The 25457-nt window shown below is 39.5% G+C and overlaps 1 protein-coding gene across 20 annotated transcripts in view; it reads right to left on the reverse strand.

The window, feature by feature from the left end:
* The window catches only part of SGIP1 (SH3GL interacting endocytic adaptor 1), a 200850-nt gene that overhangs the window by 97505 nt on the left and 77888 nt on the right, over window positions 1-25457 (reverse strand). For 11 of the 20 annotated variants that reach the window (XM_064589000.1, XM_045897466.3, XM_064588999.1 and 8 more), the window contains 4 exons: window positions 14678-14741; window positions 9512-9536; window positions 6465-6536; window positions 2811-2867 (listed from right to left, as the gene is read on the reverse strand). In XM_064589000.1, the coding sequence (XP_064445070.1) occupies window positions 2811-2867; window positions 6465-6536; window positions 9512-9536; window positions 14678-14741 (218 nt within the window). The remainder of the gene's footprint in view (window positions 1-2810; window positions 2868-6464; window positions 6537-9511; window positions 9537-14677; window positions 14742-25457) is intronic. The other 9 variants (XM_054512824.2, XM_064589006.1, XM_064589003.1 and 6 more) reach the window with 2 other exon arrangements.

Below are 25457 nucleotides of genomic sequence, written 5' to 3' on the forward strand. Positions count from 1 at the left end.
GAACTATCCCATTCACCAAGGAGGAAAGTAAGAGAAATGAGACGCCATTCCTCAAGGACACACACCCAGCAAACGGCAGACCTGTGTGCCTTGACTTCAGGTGTTTGAGACTACACCCTATGCCCTAGAAAGGATGAAGGTGAAGCCATTCAAGGGCGACCCTTCTAAAGGTGAAGTTATAGGCCTGGAAGTGAGAAAGGACAGAGCCAGAAGGAGAGATTGTGGGGTCACCGAAGTGATGAAAATGCCATGACCATGGAGAGAAAGAAGGCCTGAATGCTATGGAAAAGCCACCATTTCCTAAGCATTCATTGTCTCCCTCTTGTCCTTCTTCAGTACTCAAGGTTACTTTTTCAAAAATGCAACTGTATTGAGGTCACTTCCCTGCTAAAACCTTGTCCCTGGCTTCTCACTAACTTCTATGAAGTTAGAATAAATGCCCAGTGCTTCTGTGTAGCCCACGGCCCTGGCTCAGGTCTGAGAGCCCCTTCCCTGATGCCCCTCAGCTGCACGGTCTTCTTGCCATTGTTAACGTTTATGGTCTGAATATGCAAGCACTTTCCCCTTTCAGGGTCCTCAGGAATGCCATTCTCTCCGCCTGGAATTCTCTTCCTTCAAATGTTTAGCCAGTGAACCCCTCCCATACTTAAGGGCTCTGCTTAAAGGTCACATCCTCCCCGGGGCCTTCCCTTTCTCACCTTTCTCTGTCAAAAGCAAGATGACATCATCTTTTAAGAATAAAACCTTTCTTGGGGCGCCTGGGTGGCTCAGTTGGTTAAGCGACTGCCTCCGGCTCAGGTCATGATCCTGGAGTCCCTGGATCGAGTCCCTCATCGGGCTCCCTGCTCGGCAGGGAGTCTGCTTCTCCCTCTGACCCTCCCCCCTCTCATGTGCTTGCTCTCTCTCATTCTCTCTCTCTCTCTCAAATAAATAAATAAAATCTTTAAAAAAAAAAAGAATAAAACCTTTCTTATAACTTAGAGAAAGTGGTGTCTAATGTAGAATTACCACAACAATTCCTATGTGACCTAATTAGTTTTCAGGACTGAACAAATATGAGGGAAGTTATGCTTCATTTAAGGATTCACATGTTGACAAGGGATAGCACTAGAGTGTAGGTTTTAGATGGGATAATAGGTGATTTGATGAGTAATTTGGTATTTTTATTGTCATACTTCTTGTTTGCTTAGAGTATCCCATTTCTGTGTATTAAAGAATCCTACACAATACAACAAAAGTCTTTCTAGGTAAAGACGGATTAACTCTGGGAAAATAAATCACATTTTCTTAATATTTAGTAGTTTCCCTTATAACATTATTTGTGAACTATTTGAATTTAGGGTAACATGGGAACTGGCATAGATTTTAGGGAGCTGAACTGCTAAAAATATCTAAAAGATCCCAATCCTGGGAAACAGATATGAGAAGATCAGGTGATGAGTTCGGCAGAGTGACACGCTTTAGAGTGGAGGGGTGGGGAGGTATTGAGAATTTAACCTCTCTGAGCCTCAGCTTTCTTTTCTATGAAATGCAAATAATGTATTTGATTTTTAAGGTGGTAAGGATTCCACAGCATTTAATATTATGACTGACTAATAGTGAATATTCAATTATTTATTGTAAAAATAAAATTATTACTAAGAAATATACAAAAGCTTTAACATCAAGATTAACTTTTATGATAGGAGAGGTTGGGTCAAGACATTCATCTAATGGATATAAGTGCAAAAGCATTTTGTAGGAATTGTGAATTTGGGCACCTGCTATACAACAGAAGTGATCTTTGATGTGAATATGATCTACATATTTTATATGATTAAAAATCCAAGAATGACTGTGGCTGTCCTGTTGTGGTTGGTGAAGTGGATGTTGATGATGTAAATCAGTTTCCGGGGGAATCAGGTGGAGAGTCTAGATCTCAGATGAGAGTCATCCTCACTCCCTGAAAGCATCAAGTGATTGCCACTTGACCTGGGAAAAGTTTGTACCATGAGGCTCTAGTAATTGTTTTGTGCTGTGGTCTGAATGTTTGTGTTCCTCCCAAATTCATACGTTGAAATCTTAACCCCAAAGTAATGGTGTTAGGAAGTGGGACCTTTTGGAGGTGATTAGGGCATTGGGGAGGAGCCATCACAGTTGGGGTTAGTGCCCTTACAAAAGAGATCCCCAGTGAGGTTACAGCTAGAAGGTGCCATCTGCGAACCAGAAAGTGGGCCCTCAACCAGACACATTAGACCCCAAATCTACTGGCACCATGACCATGGACTTCGCAGCCTACACAACTGTTAGAAATAAATTTTTGTTGTTTACAAGCCACTAAGTTATGGTATTTTTGTTATAGCAGCCTGAATGGACTAAGACACCATGGAACCAAACCCCAGAGGTTACCTTGACTTGACTTGATTCTCAAAGCCGCTTAGAAAAAGAACCAGGATGGCAAAATCTGGAGTCAATATTTTAAAAAGCATTTTTAAAAACACACATCACAGGCTAGGCAGGTACTGAAATAACCTTCAAATAATTAGCTCATTGAATTCTTTCAACAACGTTCTAAAGTAACTACTGACCTCATTTCTGCTGGTCAGCAAACAACCATCCCAAAGCCATACACAGCTGACATATGGAAGGGCTAGGTCTTGAACCCAGTGTAATAGACTCTAGTGCTCTTAACCTCTATACCACCCTAAGTGTGCCAGGCACTTCCTAATGAGACAGAGAATGTTCACTTATTTCTATGTTGTATTATAAGAATGTTTCAACTCATTTTCAAATAGTGAAATAATAAAGAAAAACAATCTTCTGATACTCACGTATCTTTCCCAATCAATTTCCGCATAAAATCCATTCGGTGCCCCATTGCTTTTCTTCTGCAATAAATTTGAAAATAAATTTAGAAGAGAAACATTTGAATTAAAAAAAAATGGAACAAAGAACACTTAACTCTTATCTGTATTTAGCAAGAGCTATCAAAATCCAGCACTGGAAAGACAAATTAGAGCAGCCTATTAAGCAACCACATCGGTGTAACTGAATGGTTAATTGAGCTGCCGTGACACTGCATAAAAGAGCTTAAGTACTTATTTTCACAAAAGACTGTAGGATACCTAAGCACAGGGACAGTAACAGCTAGCTATTCAAATTTTATTCAGTAAAATCAGAAGTACCTACATTATAATTTAATCTTCTATACCTTCAGGGGATATAATCAGATATATATATCTCTCTAAGATTTTGACTTCTATGTTGCTCTCATATACAATTAGTTCCAACATGTCTAAAGAGTATTCAAGTCATTAACTAATCCTCCTTTAGCTTTTCTAACACTGACTCAACTTTTCCCTAACCACCCCCTTGCTGAATGTAAAGGAAATGAACTCCAAATTAATTCAGCTTCTAGGTATTAAAAATAGTGTTGATCTTCTTTTCAAGTGGCTTTTCTTATCAAGTTATTAAAATAGGATTCAAGGATTGATTGTGGATTTCTGTCATCTGTGTGTTCTATGCCTCCATAAGGCTACATCATTGAAAGATGACTAGATATCAGCATTACTCTCTCTGGATTCTATTCAAGTTCTATTTTAGCACCTAGAACAATCATGATAATGGCCACAAGCACTTGTGCAAGGATGTGGCATCATACAAATAGAAATTTCTAGGATTCCCTACTTTTTGTGAGCAAAGGACAAAAACACAAACCAGGTTGGTAATGGAGAGTCCATTCAACAACATTCCCGTACTTAGCACATGGAACAATGGTATGTCACCGAGCACTAGCAGGTCTCAGAACAGCACATATCAAATGGTGAAGCATGAGGTGTGAGGACAGGACTTCCGATTTTACAATCACAGATAAAGTCCACTGGAACTACAATGGGAACAGCTAACACCTAATTTGACAAATAGGTAGGAGAAGTAAGCCTTTCGTGTACGTGTAGCGCTAGAAAGCCAATTAGAGGCAACCTAGTAACCATCGTCATTGGTCAGTATTTATTGGATGTTGGACTGGGCATTCTAAGAACCAGCAGTTTCGTGAGGGTGAATAGTGGGTAAAGCGTAGATATTACGTCCATGCCCCTCCCTTCCTGTACACTAGAGTGTACAAATACAAGACTTCTGCCATGCCTCCAGCACCCAGGAGCATAGGCTCTGTGACCCTCTTCTTTGTTTTGCTCCTGGCAAAGATTATATACTTTGTCAGACTACATCATTTTAGCCTTCTCACAGAATTGCCTTTATTGAGTTAGTGTTTCGGTGATACTCTCCCTACTTTGAACAAAGGGCATTTTTAAAACCTGCCACATCAATCTTGTATCTCTATAAGCTATGGAGTTAACGACATGGTTCATTACATAATGTGCTATCTAATAATAAAAAAATCTCTCCCATGGAGAATGGGCATGGTTCCTATTTTCTTTTTGTCATATTTGCTTTCTTTTTTAATTCCTACTTTACCAATCTGTTTCCATATGACTTCTTTGCAAAATTCTCCAAATCTTTAACAGGTATATTAATAAATTCAATATACAAATTTAATTTATAATAATGGGATATCAAATGAACTAAGTTGATTCCAAAGAACTAAACCCATGAATTTTGTGATCACTGTAGTACCACTATTAATATACCTTTTGGTTCTTAAACAATTCTTCAATACAAAGGATTGTTATCTAAAAACCAAACAGATTAGGTGAATTACTGAGTTCAAAATTCCAGTTTGCTTCTATAATAGTCTCGCTTCCATAACCAAAGCCCTTTACAACCCAGATAGTTTATATGTTCAGCTAAATAAATAAATAAGTGTGTGTATGTGTGTGTATGTGTGTATCTTTCCTGAGAACATATATTCAACATTATGAATAAAAGTTCCTGAATTTTCTAGATCTGGGCTGAGTGAAAACTTCCCAGTTTCCATGGAAACTGATATAGAAGATTGAGATGAAGAGAAAGTAAAACCTATAAAAAGAAAATTTCTTTTAAACTAGGAACATTTTTAACACAAATACCAAACACAAACAACAAATCATAAACAATACATTCTTGGGCAGATAGCAGCGAACACACACGGCTTTATCAGAGGAACTGACAATTTGGCCTCATTCATGCTAGCAGATTATTACAGATATATTTGGTTTCACAAGTGGAAATTATCAAGTTAAAGCTTGGCTAGAGCCTCGCTGAAATTCTTCTGGTCAAACCCCAAGAAAAAAGCAATTCTCCTGGTTAAACCACTGAAGCAAGGAACAGCTCATAGTAGTAATAGGGGAGGTAATGGCTCTTTTGACTTTCAGTTGGAAAACACTGAGGAAGCAAGAAAGAATATAAATAGGAAAATATCATTTAAAAACTAGGCTTCATAGTAAAAGCAATACTGGATATTCACTAACACATAAACAGTGATTTTTCTCTGGGAGCTGAAGCTGTGTATTCTTTTACTTCTTTCTTTTCTATATTTTCTAAAACTCTACATTAGCGTAAGTAACTTTTCTAATTTGCATATATGACTGTTATTTAAAGATAATTGAGGCTCATATCAATGTTAGTCATGCTTTAATAGGTATTTTACTTTATCCAGGCTTATTATCTGCTCTCAGATTGATGGGCTAAACCAATAAATGTAGTAACAATTGTGTTCAATTATACATTCATCAAAGTTCTCAATTTCCACTGTGAATGCTCCTCTTTTCCAAGGTCAGCTCATGGCCACATAGTGTTCCTTGGACATGAAGTATTAAAGATACATGATATACTACCTAAATATTATCTTCTTGCCACTGGGGCAAGACTTGACTCACTTTGTAAATAATCCTATAAAATAGCACAGTTCAATAGAACTGTCTGTGAAGATGAAAATATTTTATATGTGTGCTGTCCAACATGGTAGCCAGCAGTCACAAGTAGCTATAGAGTACTTGAAACGTGGCAGCTGCATCCAAGGAACTGAATTTTGAATAGGCATATGTGGCTACCATATTGGACAAGCCAGCAATAGCTGCCATATAGTCTGGGCCTGGATCAGCATCCCTGACTCACCATCCTTTGGTCAAGTGTATTGGTTCCCACAAGCCAAGGTCCTGCCAAATTCCTGATGTTACTGAGATGGTGCTTATCCTCACAAATGACTACTCATTTTGTAAGGTGATGTTTATATTATAGCCAAAGCTTTCTTACAGATAGCATATTATTTTAAAAAATTGAGTCCCTGTCCTTTATCAAAGACAAAGGAAACACATATCTTTTTATACCGGATCACTCTTTAAAAGTATTTTCGGACGTCAGTATATAAGGTCTATATGGCTGATTTAAAAATTGGTCCTGGATATTCAAGAGTAATTTGGAAATACCTAAGAAAGTCTTCTTAAATTGATTAAATAAATGCTACTGCTTTTTTCCAAATTTCAAATTGGGATTTTACTCACTGTTTCTACAACCCCTTGGAAATTTTAAACTAAAATCTGTTTCCTTACCGAAACTTTTTTTCCTCCTTCACGCGCACACTCTGCTTTGTTATTGTAGGGTGGTTCATGTGGGCTGGGCTGCTGGAATTGATTGTTTTCATGTAGAAAAAAGTTGTTAAAGGATCTGTTTGTTCTTCAAGACACATATAAAGAATCACATGGAGTCAGCAAGCATACCATAGAAGAAACCATTTCTAGGCCAAATCTTAGGGCCTACCAATCTTGGCAGGGTTCCTTAAGCAAAGAGTGGACTTTGGGGCCCATAATGAGGCTCTATTCAGCAGGCCAGTGTGGCTAGGCCAGGAGAAGAAGGGAGAAGAAGGAAATGCATCCCAGGCACTAGGTTTTCTGTGGATCTAGTCCTCATTCAGCCAGCACTTAAGTTTTAGGTAGAGAACAGACACGAGGACACACCGAAGAGACCCAATAAAAATGCTTATCTTTCCAATAAAAAGAAGCCTGACAAGTCTAGCTCTACCGTATCTTCCCCTTTATCAAAGCCTTGCTGAGGGTTGGCAATACGTTCAGCATCTACAGCTGACAGCACCAAACCTGGGCCCTTGCCTGCACACGTGTTCGGGATGAGCAGAGATCTCCTCCCGGCCCTGGCTGTGAATCCCTGTGCCCCCAGTCTGTGTGGATGGAAATCTGAACTGCTTAGGAAAAAGTCTGAGTGCATCCTGCACAAAGTAGAGTTTGTCTCTGGGTTAGAATGCATTGTCACACGCAGCTGCCTGAAGTCTCCCACATGATGACAGGCAGCGCTGCTGGGGATCACATTCACCAGTGGGGAGCAAGGCGAGCCCGCCTTCATACATGCAGCCCTGCCACGAAGCCTCTGTAGACTAGCCCTCAAAAGCATTGTCACCAGCGATGGGCTTCGTTAAGTTTTGAGAAACAAATTAAATAAGCATCAGTACATTGAACTTATTGCAAAGCCGTTTATAAGCCTTAAGCGTGTGCACCATCACCTGTAGTTTGCGAACCACATCAGTGAAACCATACCTTTCAGCTTCAGATACTTTTCAAAAGACAGTAATTTGGAAGCTCAGTCAGCCAGGTAAAAGGTAAAAGAAAGTGTGTCTGGGTTCACAGACACAAGGCATTAAAGACATCAGTCTGAGTTTGAAAGAAAGTCAGATTGAGATCTCCAAGGACTGAATGCAAACAGAAACTTGGCCTCCTAGAGCAGTGATGTGATAAGGAGTTCTCAAAATTTGGTGACCCCGGTAAACAAGGAATATTTGGGGAGTATTTCCAAATGGTAAAACTAGCAGCTGCCTAATAATTTCCTGTTACCTAGGAAGCTGTACACCTTGCTTCTGAGAACATGGCATTTATTTCGAATGGAGCCTTTTTTTTTTTTTTTTCCCCAAACAGGTCTGCTTTATTTCCTAAGAAATCAAAATTAAGCAATTCTTTTTTCCTAAAATCATGACCGGTGATATTTACGGCATTTCCAATTAGGGACAATGGTCGATAAATAACTTTATATGACTTGGAATGGTGGCGGAGAAAGAGAACTCAGGGAACTCGGGTATGGAGCCCTGACGTAGTGTCCATGCGCCTGCAGAATCACGGCTGGGCTCTTTAATGCAGCGCATACTCATAATGGCCAACTGCATGCCAGGACTGTACCTACATGCCAGGGGTGCGTATTCTACCGGAGAATTAAACGGGTGGTCCCTAGAAGAGCAAAGAACACTGAGGTAGCAATGGGGCCTCAGAGACAATGAAGGGCTAGGGGATGAGGAGGTGGGTAGGACAGGAGGGAATGGGCTTCAGAGAAAAAAGGACAAGCCTGAGGGTGGCAGAGCGAGAGAAGCAGGAGACAGCAGTCCAGCCTGGGAATAGCAGGGACAGAAAACAGAGAATAGCTAATGGACGCTTGCTGAGGTCAGAATGAAGGGGATGAGGGAACCCAGGAGGGGACCAAGACAGAAGCAGAGAGAAGACACAGAAGCAGAGAGTACCTGAGACAGAGTTAACGAGAGGGCTCTGAGCCAGAAGCAAGAGGTGAGGAGAAGCTGAGTCTTCTGGGTCTTTTTTTTCCCCTGCTGAATAGAGCCTTGATTATAGTGTTACCCAATGTCTGATCAATTTCAGTCTATGTTCTTAACATTTCATGGCGAGAACTACATGAATGCAAAAGGGACCCCAAAGCTCCGAACCTTGAGTCAAGTGTGGAAGAAGATCTTCTGCGATAGCTGCAACTAACATCTCAATTTGGGTATAATAATATAAAGGGCGATTTTCCAAAAAATACATATTTTTAACCACCAGATTTATTTTAGTCCCCACTCCAGCCCAATGAGCCTAATGTGAGCCCATTTTTTTCTCAGTAACAGCTGTTCTTTGGAACCTTCTGAATAGGCATCTGATTTAGATTCAAAGGAAGTCATTTTAGAAGTTGGTACAGACTCCCATAAGCTCAACTCAGATCAATCCAAGCCCATGTGCAACAGACTTCTTAAAAAGGCAAGAAATCTAGTGGCTAACAAGGAATCAGAGTTACTGTTAAGCCTAAACCCAGTGGAGACACTTTCTTCCTTCAGGCTGTAAATTCAGGCATAAGTGGTTTCAGGACCATTCCCTACTTAGGAATTTAATATAGAAAATGTATCTACAGCTCAACTAAAGGGGAAAAGCTTCTTTCAATTGTATTGGATCTCAGCTCCATTATGACGTTGTGGCCTCTGTTGGAGAAAAACATTCTCACATAATAAGTTCTTATATCATTGAATTGGAAATGAAATAACAGTTAATGGTAGCAGCCCCTGCAGGAACTGTCTGGCTTCTAACCCACCATATCGATGAGGTTTGCTCGCCTAGTCTGGGGCAGGGTTTTAGGTGAATGCAATAAGTAAGTTTAACTTGACCAAGACTGCATTTATATGTCCCATTCAATTACTACAGAAAATTACAACAGCATGAGGTCTAAAAAGTCATTTAGGCTATTTTTTCCCAACAGAAAAAAAAAGGGGGGGGGTTAAGAAATTTCAACATAGTATATACTGAAGTGCAAACCTACTGAAAATGGTCATTTAAATACTTACAATTCCATCTCTATCTGGTGAACCTCTGTAAAAAAAGAAATTGGTAGCTATTAGGAAAAGGAATCATTCTTGCTACATAGACTAACGTACAACAATAAGATTCACAAACCACCTCTCTCACCCTTTCCAGTATTCCCATCCCAGTGAACCCAGCTAATGAAAACTAAATCAAAACAAATTTGTTGAATGATATTTGAGTATGGCATGTGTGTCTGTGTGTGGGGTGGGCGTAGGGGAGTGCAGATTCTCATTAAAAGCCGGTGTCCAAACAGCACACGTTGCTGGTACAGTGTCGTGGTCCACTTTTGAGAGGAAAGTTTAAGAGTCTGTCCCACCCAGCTGTCTCCATTTAAACTACCACGAGGAACATAAACTGACTTGTCCTCTCTCATCTTCTCCCCTGAGAGTGGTCTTGAATTTCCCCCTATAGAAAGGAACTCCTATAGTATCTTTCTATTCACTTTGAGAATCTGTATTTTTTTTTTCCCTATTTCTATACTTACTGTTCCTTTAATTATAGGAGAGCAGGAAATGGAGGACAGTGTTTGCTAAAAGGCTCACACTGATGACCAAAGTCCAGGATAGGTAATCCATGGTGACACTGTGTGGTAAGGGTGATTAGGAGTAAGGCTTCTAGAGTAGGACGAATCTGGGCATCCAGACTCCATCACTTATTAGTTCTGTGACCTTGAATACATTACCTAATCTCTCTAAGCCCTGTTTAAATAAGATAATGTATATAAAGAACTTATAATTAGCTCCTGACACATACAATTGTTCATTTTTTATCATTTTTTTCCTCTTTCATAATGTCTCCTCGCTGAGAACACAAAGCTGAACACTCGCAGTCACGTTAGACTTCCTAGCAAGTAATACGACTGTTACTCTGGGAAACTGAACTGGAGGGGCCAGAGGAAGGGAGAAGTGAGAAGGTAATCACCGTCACTTTATAACTTCCTATTTTAGTTCACTCTGTAAGGAGCTAGAAAAATGTCATTCTATTAACATGGAGATCAGAATTATGTTTAGATGAGGACTTGCATTGTTTGGAAGAAAAATTTAGTGAGTGCTTGAGGTAAACTCTAGTTTTGTGGAGTTTAATGTGGCTGAAACTGTTCTTTAGGATGTGGGACCAGGTAATAACATTCCTTATTGATTCATAGGGTGGGGCGGAGGAATGAGGAGAGGGAGCGAGGAAGAGGGAGAAAGAAAGAGAGATGCAGAGAGTGGGTGGCACATCTTCTGGGCTCCAAGATGTGATTCCCCTTTCCCACTAACATCCCCTTCAAATTTAGCAGGATATTCCATTTGGATTACAAAACATGTGGGGGGGGTACATCATTTTTCATAACCAGTTCTGTGTCCATGTGGATGCAGAGGCGAATCAGTGACACATGGGCTAGAAGCAGAGAGGACCCAGATATTAAAAGACCCTTGGAAGTTGACCTGGCTCTGGGAATTAGTTGGTTCAAAGAAATTTCACCTAAATAGAAAGGTAGGAAGATAAAAATTGATAAAAGTTATAATTCACTGAACAAATATTGAGTGCTTATAATGGGCCAGGCACTAGACTAGAATCAGGGGATAGAAATAATGAAGACATAGGGGCGCCTGGGTGGCTCAGACGGTTAAGCGTCTGCCTTTGGCTCAGGTCATGATCCCAGCATCCTGGGATCGAGTCCCGCATCGGGCTCCCTGCTCCTTGGGAGCCTGCTTCTCCCTCTGCCTCTCTCTCTCTCTCTCTGTCTCTCATGAATAAATAAATTAAAAAAAAATCTTATTAAAAAAAAAAGAAATAATGAAGACATGCTCATCATAAAAAGATTGAGACAGACGAGTACATCCAGTGGGTTACCATGGCCACAATAAGCCCAGGTTGGATAGAAAGCACAGAGAAAAGGTACTGACACACTCTTCAAAACCAGCTTTCCCTTTTCAGATCTATACACTACAAAAAAAAAAAAAAAAAAAAGCACTTCTTACTCGGATAGTAAACCTGTGCTAAATGAATTGAGAGAGAGGTGATTGCATCAACTTTGGGGTAGGATATATCCAAAGGCACTGATCCTTGTGGGGATGTCCTTGCAGGCAACAAGTCGTAGATGTAGAGAAGACCAGGCTCTGGAGAAAGGCCTGGCTGTGGCATTGCCCACTATCGGTCCAGGTACGAGGGTATATCCATAGGGGATTTAAATGAGAGGCCACTTGACCTCATGCATATTGCAACTATAAGGATGGCATTTCAAAAATTTGAATCAGAAACACTGTAACTGTACATGGCAGCATGGGGTCCTGTTCTGCCTTTGTCTTAACCATTGATGGGATGGGGCTGGTGCTTGCTAGCATAGTGGCAGTGAAGATCACGGGCTGTGGTGCCAGACTGCCTGGATTCAATCAACCTAGAGGCCTAACTGCCTCACCTTGGGCAAGTCGTTTTACCCCTTCGTGTCTCAGTTTCCTCATCTACTAAATAGTCATGAAATTGGCATGTACCCCATGGGCCTATTAAAGGATTCAGTGAGTTAATAGGAGTGAAGAGCCTGGAATAGTGCCTGGAATATAGTAAATATTCATGAAATGTTATCTAGAATAAAATTAATATACAATCTGACCTAGGATGGGGAGTAGAGCGATGTTAGCAGTCTCAGACTCTTGAACGTGTTTCAGTTCATTTCCTCACCCCCTCTTACGAAGTTTTAGATATATTTTTAAATATTTTTTTTCTTTTTAACAGCAGACCCCTCATATTTCCTGACTTCTCTTTTAAAACTAATCATCTATCATGGGCCCTTTGTCTCTATTTTAAGAAGTGTCAGTTACCCCTTGCAACCAGTGCCGCTTCTCTTTACTCTGGTACTGGTCTTGATGATAATTTTGCCCATCTAATCTTTTTCTTCTGGGTGATAAGGAATGGGCACTTGATGCTGGACTAGAATACTGGCTCCAAGTCTTATTTTCCATATAGTCTTCAGAGAGTTACCTATTCCCTTTGGCACTGATTTCTCGTCTCTAAAATTGAGATATTACTTCTGACCTTATTGAATCACTGTGAGGATTAAAAGGGATAAAAGTGCATGGAAAATACCCTGCACAGCGCCTGCCACTTAGCAGAAGCTCTCTCCTTTCCTCTATCGGACACTGTAATCATGATCAAATCAGGAAGCTCCGGTCCTAAGCCCACTGTCTATCTAAGGGGGTTCAATCAGCTATAGTTGGCCGCTAACAGTAGCAGGTTGCTTGGCAACCCTCACGGAGTTGCGACAGCCCTGAGAACAGTTTGCATCAACAAGCTTTTGATGATTGCAGGCAAACAGAAGCATTGCCTAAAGCTGAAGGGACAGCAAATTACCGGAACATCTTCCCAGCCTTTTGCAAGAATGATGTATGACCCAATTAGGGAGCAGGGGTTCATAAGAAGCAAAGGTTTACACTAAACAGCCTGTCCTTTGACCATCATGGCTGGTAGAACTAGTTGATGGCTAATTTGCTATGCTATAAGTAAGCTGGGGCACTCAAATGATAAGAAGCTAAGAAGAGACGGTTAGGATTCTAGAAGCACATGTCTCAATGGAGTGCTTCAGAGAGATATGGGGTGTCTACCCAACACCATGAGGAATAACTTCCTTATTTTCACACCCTTAGAAATGATGATGAAGAGCAATGCTTTGGTCACTTGCAAATTAGCCCAGCCTGCCCTGGGGAGGTTGTTTGACTCCTTTCCCCTTTTGAGGGAGGTTTTTTTCCTTCCTTTTGAACTTTCTTCACACAGCAGAGACCATGTGTGGTTCATTACAGACACTGCCTTCAAAGAAAAATGGTTCGGTGTTTGCTAATGACGTTCTCCTGCGATGTGTTCAGTAGTGTCCCACACAAGACGTGGCACATGATAGGTGACGACAGATGTCTCTGAGAGATGAACTGATACAGTGTCTGGCCCTTTAGGGGAATCAGATTCCATCCAGTGTAAACTGAGGCCCAGGAAAGGAACATCGATCCCGAAGGCCAAGGAGCTATGGGCAGCGCTGGAACTAGAGCCCCAGTCTTCTGCTCCTGGTGAAAATACCATCACCAATTCTGGTTGGTTAATTTTTAGACAATGGCAATTTCTTAAGAACTACTGGAGATTATATAATTCTCAGAAATACATTCCTAATTCAATCATTTGAAAAATTTGCAAAACTAGGGTCAATGTAATTTCTATGAAATAATTATTTGTCCAAAGAAAAGCATAAAGAAAAGGTAAGAACAGGAGATTTTAACATGTGAGATTTAGGCAAAAAAAAATAGCTTCCTCCCCTTACAAAATTCTTTGCACTGTCTGGTTTAAAACCTTCAAGGCTTCAATGTTGCTCCTTGCCTAAGGAAGGAAGCCCAGACACCTCAGCCTGGCCCTTAAAGACCTTTCTATCTGGCCCTGATGTCCTTCCTAGCTTTGCCTCCCATCCCCACCTTCCCCTTTAGCCATCAGGTGGACAAACTGTTCTAGCTATCTTGTCCTCAATACCTACTTGACTTTTCCACCTCTCTGCTTTGGCTGTTTTTCCCTTTGCATGAGATGCATGTCTTCATCTTCTCCCAAGTCCAAAGTCAAGGCTCCTCCCTCTCCGAGATTTCACTGATCATCTGTCCAAACATGAGTTTACCCACCCTCAAATTTCCATGAAATTTCATTTTTAATTGCTCATAAGGAACTTACCACATATTAATTTGTATTAGTAAGAATCAGACCAGTGTCCACTGCCATTTACTAAGCATTTCTAAGTTCTAGGTACCATACGAGGCATTTCAACTATGTTATCACATTTTGTTATGTGAAAGGTATTTCTTTGGTATGGTAGATGTTTTATCCCATGATTTATGAGTTCTCGGATGACAAAGACACAGAGCAGGTTTTGGATCTTGTGCTAAAATTTATGCATGATAAAAATGTACAGAATGAAAAGCTAAAGGTGAGAAATAAAGGTAGCCCTCTTCGGTTTCACCTGTGTCCACAGAACTGTTGACTTCCCCACTTTCTAACTTTCTTTCAGGGATTCTAGCCAAATAAGGGTTTTAATGGGCTCTTTATTCTGATGTGCAGCTGACCACACCAGATCTGCATTTCCACACAGCCACGTGTGGTCCCTCAGCTGCTCCTGAGCAGTTGTGCTCTCCCAAAGTACATACGTTGAATCAGTGTCCTTTTCTTTCTTCCGTATTCCAAAGGCCTTCCTTGTACGTTTTTTCAATCCTGTGGGAAAACAACAAAGGGTCAAGGAAATCTATTTTCTATTTGAACATTCCTAGCAACATTCAAGGGAATGATATTTTTAAAGTTGCAACACACCAGTTAAATTTGAAAGTTCAAAAAGCAATGGAAATCTCTTCATTTGTATGTATGTATCTGTCTGTGTGTGCACGTGCATATGACTCATTATTTTCGACAGATGTTTATCAAAGACTCGGCACTGTAAGTTCTTAGCACTCTGAGCAACCTAAGAATATAAAGAATGGAAAGGAGATCAGGGCCAGATATAGAAAAGATTGCAAGCTTTTCTTAGATTATTGTTATTCATCACCAAATTGGTGTTTTGCCAAGAAACCAAATCATAGATTTAGATGAATAGCAATTTTTGGGTGAGATGTATTCCTGAGACTAGGACAATTCCAAGACACGGGTCATGTAAACCATAACAAGAGAACTACACTGATCAGACACACCTTTGTGTCCCACATTCCCAACTCATCTTTTTTTACTTCCTCAATCCTGTGACGAGATTGATTATTAACCACTCTCCGAGCATATCCCAATGTCTGTACTCCAGTTATCTCTTTCTTCCATATGTGGTTCTTACCTCTGGTTGAAGTGCTTTTCCTATTTAGATATTTAGAACTTTAAATCATCCTTCAAGGCCCAGCCAAATGCCACCTCCTCTGTGAGAGCCTCGAAATCCTAGTGATGTAAGAAACTGACAATTCTGTGACCCTCTCCCAAAATGTTGCTCTTAGATGTATTATATCAAAATGTTCCACTTAGTTCTTATGTCAATTTCCCTCATAGACTGTGAGCTTTTCTAGGACAGAAGTCAGGATCCCTTTTGTATGTTCCCTACACCTAGTAGAGGTGCCAGATAAAACTTATGGATTTAAAATATCTTCCAGGAAGCATCATTCAGGCAGTATTGGGGTAACAAGTTTCCTTTCTTACACCTTAGACAAACCAAACCCAATCTTGGTTCTTCCATTCCTATCCTATCAAGGCTCTATCTGGGATTCCTACCTCCTGCATGTTCCATAATTACATATGTGACTTGTGTTTCTTAGTATTATTCAGATATACTAAATACCTATATATTTCAAAACCTTAGACTTGTTGGGGCGTGTGCGTGGCTCAGTTGGTTAAGTATCTGACTCCTAATTTCAGCGCAGGTTATGATCTCAGGTTGTGAGACAAGCCCTCCACTGAGTCCCACACTGAGTCCTGCATTGGGCTCCACGCTCAGCAGAGTCTGCTTGATATTCTCTCTTTCCCTCTGTCCCTCCCCCTGCTTGTGCACCAGCACTCTCTCTCTCTCTCTCTCTTAAATAAATAAATAAGTATTTTTTAAAAAAAAACCTTAGACTTGTTACTGGTGGTTTGGAAAGTCTTTTTGGCAAATTGGAGCTGGAAAAGTCCCTGAATTTCAGGATTTGTTTGGCACTAACAGGTGGAACAAAGGGAAAAACATTGACAGAATCAGAGACTTGATGACATCTTCTTCCAAAACATGTGAGTCAGCCCAAACCGCTCAGATTATCTGAGTCATTCATTATCTGGCTCTTAGGATTCTACTTATATATAATCCCCAGAATGCCTCTGTTCAGTCTAATTTTGCATTTTAATAGTCATTCCGTTTAAGATGCTTAGGTCTTTAAAATATCAATGTTTAAAAAAAATCTCTTCCCACATTAAGCTAAGCTCTACTTCATTACTCTTCACACGACTTTATAGGAAAACTTATTGACATTTAAAACTACCCACCCATAATATCTAGGAATACCTTCCCCTCATTCATTTTCAATTTGAATTGTTAAAAACTTTCTTCCTTCTTACCTCTAATTGCCTTATCCCCTTATAGGAACAAAATATCATAGTGACAATCATCATTTTCTTCTCATAATTTTCCTTGGGTTCGGGTCTCTTAATTGACTTCTCCATGCTTCTAATTCAGGTTTGGGGTTACAAAGAATCCTATATTTCACCAATCACTACTGATTTTTATAGGACTATAAAACAAATGCTATTATTATCTTATGTTTTCAAGTCATTTCATTTTCTATAATTTGACCATGAGATAAGAGGCAGCATGCTCTACCAAATAGATCAGAAAATACACAAAAATTCCAGTAATTCTTCTATTAAATTAGAAACAGACAGGCGATGATAGTTTTCCATAAGCTCTGTCCTGTTTTTGACCTCCAAATTTGGACAATGGCCAATATGAACTAGGTCATGAACATCAAAGAATTGTCCATTTTCCAGTGAAAAGTGCACTGGATCAGGATTCAGGAGACAAAGTCCATTTCCAGTGTCATTTTTAAAAAAGATTTTATTTATTTATTTTAGAGACGGGGTGAGGGGAAGGTCAGAGGGAATGGGACAAGCAGACTCCGCACTGAATGTGGAGCCCAATGTGGGGCTCGATCTCACAACCCTGAGATCATGACCTGAGCTGAAACCAAGAGTCAGAAGCTTAACGGACTGAGACACCTAGGCGCCCCCAGAAAGATTTTTAAGTGTGTGGTTTAATACAAGTTATATCTCTTTGTATTTCATTCTCTCAGTCTATAACAAATCAGTCAATAATAAAGGATGAAAGAATTTGTACACATTCACAAAATGCTATGCCAATCTGTAATTTTAATTTCACAGGAAGTTGTATTTCCTGTACCTAGAATACATTCCTATATATGGAATATATAGAGGAATACACCAAAGATGTGACCTTCCAGAAAAACAGAACTAATCAAATGTCAAATAAAAGAAAACACTGGAAATATTTTCACCCTTGAGGAATGGAAAGATTTGAAAAATTTAGGAAATTATGAAGATAACTCTGAAAGACTAAAGCAAACAAAGTAATGAGATGTAGAAGTTATTCATATCTTAACAACTCCTTGAGAAGATCTAGGAAGAAACAATCATACCAACCGTGGTAAAAGTGAATGTACAGTGTGGTCATGACTTTTGAGAGTTCATTAAAAAATATTCAAAGAAATTTTTCAAAAGAGAATAATAATAGTCAAAGATCTTATAGGAATAACAAGTTCAAGACATTATGTCTGATAATCTAATAAGCTTCAAAAACACTATAGCCAATGATTTTCCACTTCTGATTCCAGAACTTCATAAAAATTTTAAAGTCAATTTCTACAGCATAATCGTTTTTAGGCTGGGTCCTGAATATTTGTCAACTATTTTTTAACAAAAATGGGAGGGAAAAAAATCACTTGTTTTTGAGAAATGAAGTAACTATTCCCTTGTCAATATCAAAACAAAGAGATATTAAGAGAAAGAATTTTGTTGTCCTGATGATTTTGGGCTACAACTGTTCTCTTCCAAGTCGTGGAAGTGAGAACAACCTCCTCTGTGCATCCAGAAATGCAGTCTTGGGTCAGCCACAGACGAAGTCTGGCCTGGGCCTCTAGCTCCTCTCCACCTAATTTAGATTTCTTTTAGTTTCCTTTGGTGTTATGAGAGGAGCTAGTCAAGTCTGGAAACAACAACAAAATTAAAAATAGTCTGATTTTCTAAGAGGGTGGGAAAGCTCATTTCAAAATAGGCAGTCCTAGATATGATTATTACCAGATAATAAAATAAAGCAATGGGCACAGAAATTGACAACAGTGATAGCACAGACACAAAATACAGAATTAAGAAGAAGTTTCATCACTGCAATATTATTAGCTGTCATTACTGAGGTCTTACCTATGGGCCAAGCACCAGTTGCTTTGCATCTGTTGTCTCATTTATGTGAAAAAGTAGGAGGTGTTTTCTTCTCAAATGATGATGAGGCTGATGGTTGCCTAGGTTAGGTTTTATTATCACCATCTCCAGGGAAGAAATTGGAGGCTCCTTTCCCTCTATTGCTCCCCAAATATTGAAATTCTTCAGGACTTTGTCCTAGGTTCCTCTACACCCTCTCCCTGGGGCAATTTCATGCACTCACATGATTTCACTTGCCATCTGTACATAAATGAACCCTGAATCTATCGGTCAGGCCCAGTACTATCTCATGAGCTTCTGAATATATAGTACTTCGTCTCATACTCAGGCTTCTATAAATAGATGTCAGATTTCTTTGAAAGCCTTTAGGCTCCACTTATCTATATGCAATTAAACCTATAAAGGAATGCTCGATCATTTAGTTTACAATCATTTTCTGAATAAAATTCCCTCTTAAAATGAAATAGTTCTCATGGTGACAGGATGGTAACAACACTTACTGTGGTAAACACTGCATAATATGTGGAATTGTCAAGTCACTGTGTTGCACAACTGAAACTAACATAATATTGTATGTCAGCTGTACTTCAATAATAAAAAAAATTAATGAAGTCGTTCTCCAGCAACAGATAAATGGATAAATAAAGTGTGGTTTACTCACATGTAAAATATATTTCTTATGACAGGTCCAGAAAGTTTGAAAGTCTTTTGTTTAAACTTAAAAAAAAATCCTTTTAATTTAAAACACAAATTGTGTTTACTAGTGTTTTTCTCTGAAACTTCCCTGAGATAACTTAAAAAAAAAAAAAAATCAAGATACCTTAGAACTTCCTGGCTTTAAGGGTATACAACTCTGTAGATAAAGAAGAAATGGTACAGCAGAAAAAAATTACCTTTATCCATTTTTTTCTCCCAAGTACAACTGTTCTATAGGAATTCACTAAACAAATACTAAATTCTGAATTTGAGCCTTTAAATGCTACGAAAACAAAATTGTTCAGAGGGAACTTCCAAAAAGAACAATTTGGACTCTATAATAATTTAAGGTCAAACATCAAACTCTGATACTCAAAAGAATCTCCAGGGTTTTGGCTTGGTTGGTCTTACGCCTTCTGTTTTATTTATTTTTTTAACCCCACTTGAAATATTTCTCTTCCTAAAAATGAAGACTGGTTCTATAGATGGACAAGTTGAGGCAACAGTCCTGGAACTGAGTCCAGAAAAGGAGACATCAAGGTATGAAAATCCTCTAGGCAGGAGCTGAGGGCCAGCCACACAGAACACACTGCTGGCCTTAACCAGAGATGCTGTTCGGCCACATGGGAATATAAGTGGAGAATCCTGTCATTGACCCCCTCCTTTCTGTCCTTGTCCAGAATTCCTGCCCTTCCACTGCTAGAGGATAGGACAACGACAAGGAGAGGCCGAACACAGAACGGTCACTGTCCTATCAGCACGTTTACAGCTACTGGCTTATCACCTGAGCTAACGTAAAGGGGCTGAGATGGGTAGACATCTGGGGTGCGTGCAGTAGAGAGGAGAGGAGCCAAGGGCAAAGCCAAGTCCTCACATTGGGGGAGAGTGGGCCTGCCGGGGTAAGGGGGGCACAGTCTGTGTATTTCATTGTTGGGAGAGAGAGCTCCTTTGAAGGCATTACTTTTTGATTACCTTCTTTACTCATTTCACAATCTTGCTTACCCTGCTTTCACTGATAGCTCTTCATCGGGTTAAAACACTCATAGAAGCATATGGCCTGTGAGATTGTTGAAAAGGTACTACCTTTGGAGATCATCTTCCACTCCCACCTCTCCCCAAACAGTACTTCTGAGCAGAGCTGGGACAGGGCAAGGCCTGGGCCCGAAGCCGGCTCTAGAGTGACCTATCAGTCTGGAAGAGGGCGCATGAGGAGGAGCGGTGACAGTGACAGCCACTTCGGGTTGGTACGTAAAACACAGTTCATAGAGGAACACAAATCATTCCCTCAGGTATCTCCCCAGGAGCCTGAAGACGATGCCTCCCAGAAACACAAGCAGGAGACACAGTGGAAAGGATGAAAACGCATAGAATTTGGAATCCAAAGATTTGGGATCAAACCCCAGTTTGACCTATCGGTGGCTGTCATTTGCAGCAAAACTTACAGAGAATCGAAGGCACACTGTGTTACTTTTAATGTAAGGCTTATGTCCTCACAGCACATGAGGCTTGGAGGGATAACCCCAGTTTCCCCATCTGCAATCACTAAGAGCGGGGACAGCTAGCCCTTGTTCATGGAGTGCCTCGTATGTGTGTAGCACTTTACACAGACTAACCCTTTCAACAAGCCTCAAAGGTATTACCAACCCCCTATTTTATGGATTAAGAAACAGACTCAAAGTAATTAAGTTCCTCTTCCAGCATCACTAAACAAACAAGCGATAAGACCAAGATTTGAGCCAGGCGTGTTTGACTCCAAAGCCAAGCAACTTCTCACAGGGTGGTCAGGATGATTCTTGTAGTATCCAGAGCAATGCCTGGGATGTGCTGAATGCACCATCAATATTAGTTTAACAATTTTTAGAACTGTTTAAAAAAAAAAGTTTAACAACCTCGAAGTTTGTATAATAATTAAAACAAAAACTAATGACTTTTTCTGAGGTTTGCAATACACATTCCATTGATGTTCAGTTTTCTGATATTCATTTGTGTATATAGAAGTAGTAGGGAAGGAGAAGGAGCTCCAAACTACACAGGATGGACCAATCTGAATAGATTCTTGGGGTGAGGGGTATGCTGTGATCTCACCACATTTTTAGGTGAAGAATGTGCATAATGGCACATTCAAGAAATTCAATTTAGCCCAAAACCATATCATAAATAAAAATGAATAGATGTAATTTATTAAGTACTTGCAAGGGTTTAGGAAATATGCCAGGAAGTTCTTTATCTTAGCCCAATACAACCTTGTAAGGTGGGAGATATTATTGTATTGATTCTATACCAGGGGGCATGAGGAGTAACAGGTGTAACTGATAGATCACATTTCGGAGTTCCTTCTGCCTGACTCCAGAATCCACGCCCTTCTTGTCTTTGGAATATCTTTTGTGTCAGTCATCACAATTCATTTTGTTCTCTTATTAAAAGCACAAACAAAAAGCAACTCGATTTTTTAAAATTGAAAGACATTTTTAGGAAACTTAGGATGTACATTTCTTAAACATAAAGACTGTATTTTGCACGTTTAAATCTCCGTATGTTGCCCAGTAAACATAAGGAGATGTTCGCTAAGTGGATTATTTCAGTAATAAATGTAAATTTTCAGCTTGAGCCTTCATCAGCTTGGAGGGTTACTCAAAGGTGAATCACATGTAATGGAATTATTTATTTTCTGCAGGAACCCAGGCCAAGCATTTGGTCTCAATAATAAAAAACAGGCAAATTTAATTGCCCTGGGCATAATGCCCCTTATTGACAGCAACCCTAGACTGGCAATATCTATTCATTACGATGGTCACTGCATTTCTGTCAGGAAAGATTAAGATGCTTTGCACATCAGCTCTTCCTCGAAGTTTTAAATATAGGTACTATAATCCAATTCAGATTCTTTGTCATAGGGTCTTACAGAACAATATAAGACTAGTTAAGATAGAGGTCAGATGGATTTTTTATGATGTTTGTGATTTTCAGCGCCTAGACTACTGCCTAAGTTATGGGAACTGCTTAATAAAAGCGAGTACCAGGAAATATGAAAAGTCAAGTTCAGTGTCTAGCAGTGCCTGGCACATGGTAGTCACTCAGCAAATGTTTGCTGGTTGCTCTACATATTTGCAATTCTAACCAAAATTGTCTAAATTGATGGGCATGTGTCCTTTGAGCTGAAAGTTCTACCTTCATTTTCATGTGACTCAAAGGAAATCCAGGTGTTTTTTGTACTTAGTAAACACTAAGATGGTACCCCATCATCATTCTGAGCAAGCTGAGCCTATTGGGAGAAATGTGCATCCTGATCATATACTCCATTAGTATTAGATTGCAAAAGGGTCTGAGATGGATGGCACCTTGAAATTCAGAGTTGATATGTGAGAGTTGACGTTAATGGAGTTTGCTAGAAGGCAATTAAGAACTTCAAGGAGCTAAAAACAGTGATAACTTTTTTTTTTTTTAAGAAATATTTGACCTTTTGGTGACATGGAAGAAAATGTTAAAGAGCAGATGGTCATGGAACAGATTTGCCACAAAAAGGCTTAGTGTTTGCTATGCTATTATGAATGGAATGAAGGAGCTGAATAGAATTAGGAAGAATTCTAAGCAGGTGAACAGCCTCCATTAAGATTTAAGTAGCAAGATCCATGGGAAGCAGATATAGTTATACTGAAAAGTAGGAGGTTTGAGCTCTGAAAGACTTGGGTTCCAATATCTTCTCTACCTCCTGGGGCAAGTAACTTAACCTCTCCGAGTTTCACTTTTCTCAGCTATGTATCATAAAAGCTTTTTGTAAAGTTTAAAATGGGAGTAAACTTCTGTATAACACCCGAAATACATTGTGCACCACTTTATGCAGATTTCTCTTGCCTTTCTTAGTTTTAATAGTTAAAAAGCAATTGAAAATCAGCCATTTTAACTGATCACATAAGAGCAACTAAATGCCTGATTTGTAGATCTACTCCTTTAGAAATAAAAATACATAAAAAAAAAATCAAATTTTCAAAATCTTGAGTTGTCTTTGGTTACAGCTTTTTTTTTTAGATTATTTATTTTTAGAGAGAGAGAGTGCACGCATGTGGGTGCCAGCAGGGGGTGGGGCAGAGGAAGAGGGAGAGAATCTTCAAGCAGACTCCCCAGTGAGCTCCCAGAGCCTGACTTCACAGGGCTCAATCCCAGACCCTGAGATCATGACCTGAGCCAAAATCGAGTCAGACACCCTTAACCGACTGAGCCACCCAGGCGCCCCTGGTTACAGTTTTAATAACAAAACCAAACTTGGGCTCAAGAAATGTAATTTACTAACATCTGTCACAAAAAATAAGGGGATTAAAAGATTCACAGTCTTTTAAAGAAACACAACTATCTTCTGTAGCAGAAAAATACAGCACTGATGAAGCCTCTACTAAATGCAAGTCTATTACAGACTTAATCAGCTGGTCTTCTCAGTGTGATTTGAAAATAAGCCAATGTTACTTCTACTTGGATTAGTGGTATATCGAATTTGGAGTTTCCTGCTCCCACCCTGAGGAGGAGAAACACACTGCTTGGAAAATAACACTGCAAACACTAGTGAAATTAATTTGACCTGTTCCATGAGAATCTTGTTCTGCAAAATGGTTTCCCTCTTATTCACTGTTCTTCTCTCTCATTTTCTCTCCCCACATTCACTGATTCTCTTCTCCACCTTCCATCTCCAGTCCCTCCCCTGCCCGACATTGACATGTAGACTAAATTGAAGCTAATGATCCTGCTCAGATGGACTCTGGTTTTCAGGCATAAACAGAAAAATTCAATTGAATTGTAATTCACCACATTTCATTTCCAAAACACTCCATTTTCAACAAGAAAATAATCCAAAAGAAAACAAACTGGACAATAACAGAAATCCTTTTCATATGCCCTTATCTTTTTATATTTCATTCAGAGCAGAAGGAGCAAGTACTTTGGAAAAACCTTTAAGTTGTTACTACATGTACCATTTAGTGCTCTGAACTAAATTCTTCAAAGGTGAATTAAAAAAGAAAGCTGGAACACATCCTACATAGAATTCTTGCTGTTTAATTCTAACCTACTAGGTGGAGGCACAGAGATGGACAAGGGGAAAGGAGATTTACATGGTGATGCTGATTCAACACTTCATAGGCTAAGAACCAACTTTGTGTAGTAAGAATCCATGAAGCCTACTTCCAAAATGGAATAAAAATGGTTTAAAAAGTTAAAAATATATAAACATGGAGATCTAAAAAATAATAAGATCAGTTATCAGATAAACAAGCACTAAAAAAAGGTTCAAAGGGGAACTAAATATAGGATTTAGCTCTAAGTTCTTTTGAGAGGTCTTAGAGGCCTCTGGGATGCATGTGGAAGATTTATAATGATAATGATTATCCATGTATTTATTCACCTGTCCTCCATCCCTCCATCCATCCATCCTCCCACCCATCCATTCTTTGGCTATAAATCCCAATAGATAAAAAAGTTCATTGTCATGAAATTACTCCTGTGGGATAACATAAATCTATCAAGTTGCAATGAAAACCTGGTCCCCTTTTGTCTATTCTCATTGGAGGCAGAAAATATCAAGTTAACCCTCTTGGGAAATTAACCACTGGTAGGCTTGCAGATTTCTCAAGCAATCCCCTCAGCATGGCTAAATGGTCATATTATTACTCCCTTTTTTTATTTATAAATCTTACATTCCAAACATTCATACTGATGTTTGTTACTCTACTAATAATTCTCTGATTCTAGGTCCTCATACTTACCTAGTAAGCTCAAAATGGTAATTTTTCCGAATTGGTCAGTATTCTCTTCACCAATATCCCAGTATTGGGCAGCGATATAACTCTAGCCTTTTATTCAGTGCCTACCATTATGCAAGCTCCAGCATATTTGTGATCACTATCAGATCTCCTCCTCTTCTCATTCAGGGGTTGATAGAATAGGAACCTGTCGAACATCTATCATGGGCCAGGGACTCTTCCAGGCTAGGGATACAGTACCTAATATTACCCTTGAATTATGTGAGATCACAGATCTGTTACTAAAACAGAAAACACCCACCTTCAGTGAAATAGCTGCTACCCATTTTAGCTCTTTCTTATCTATTCATCAGTGTGACATATATGCATAATTGTGCAGTGTTTGAGGTGAAGAGTCACATAAGATGAAGAAGTCAGGGGCCAAATCATGCAAGTTCTGGAAGGTCAAGTTAAGGACTTTAGATTTTAAGAGCAATGGGCAGTCATTGAAAGCCTTTGAGAAGAAAAGTAACATCATCTATTACCTAGTTCCAGAAAG

This window comes from Mirounga angustirostris, unplaced genomic scaffold, assembly GCF_029215605.1.
Source record: "Mirounga angustirostris isolate CCGP_5_RB_7025 unplaced genomic scaffold, mMirAng1.0.hap1 SCAF_4, whole genome shotgun sequence".
Taxonomy (NCBI): Eukaryota; Metazoa; Chordata; class Mammalia; order Carnivora; family Phocidae; genus Mirounga; species Mirounga angustirostris.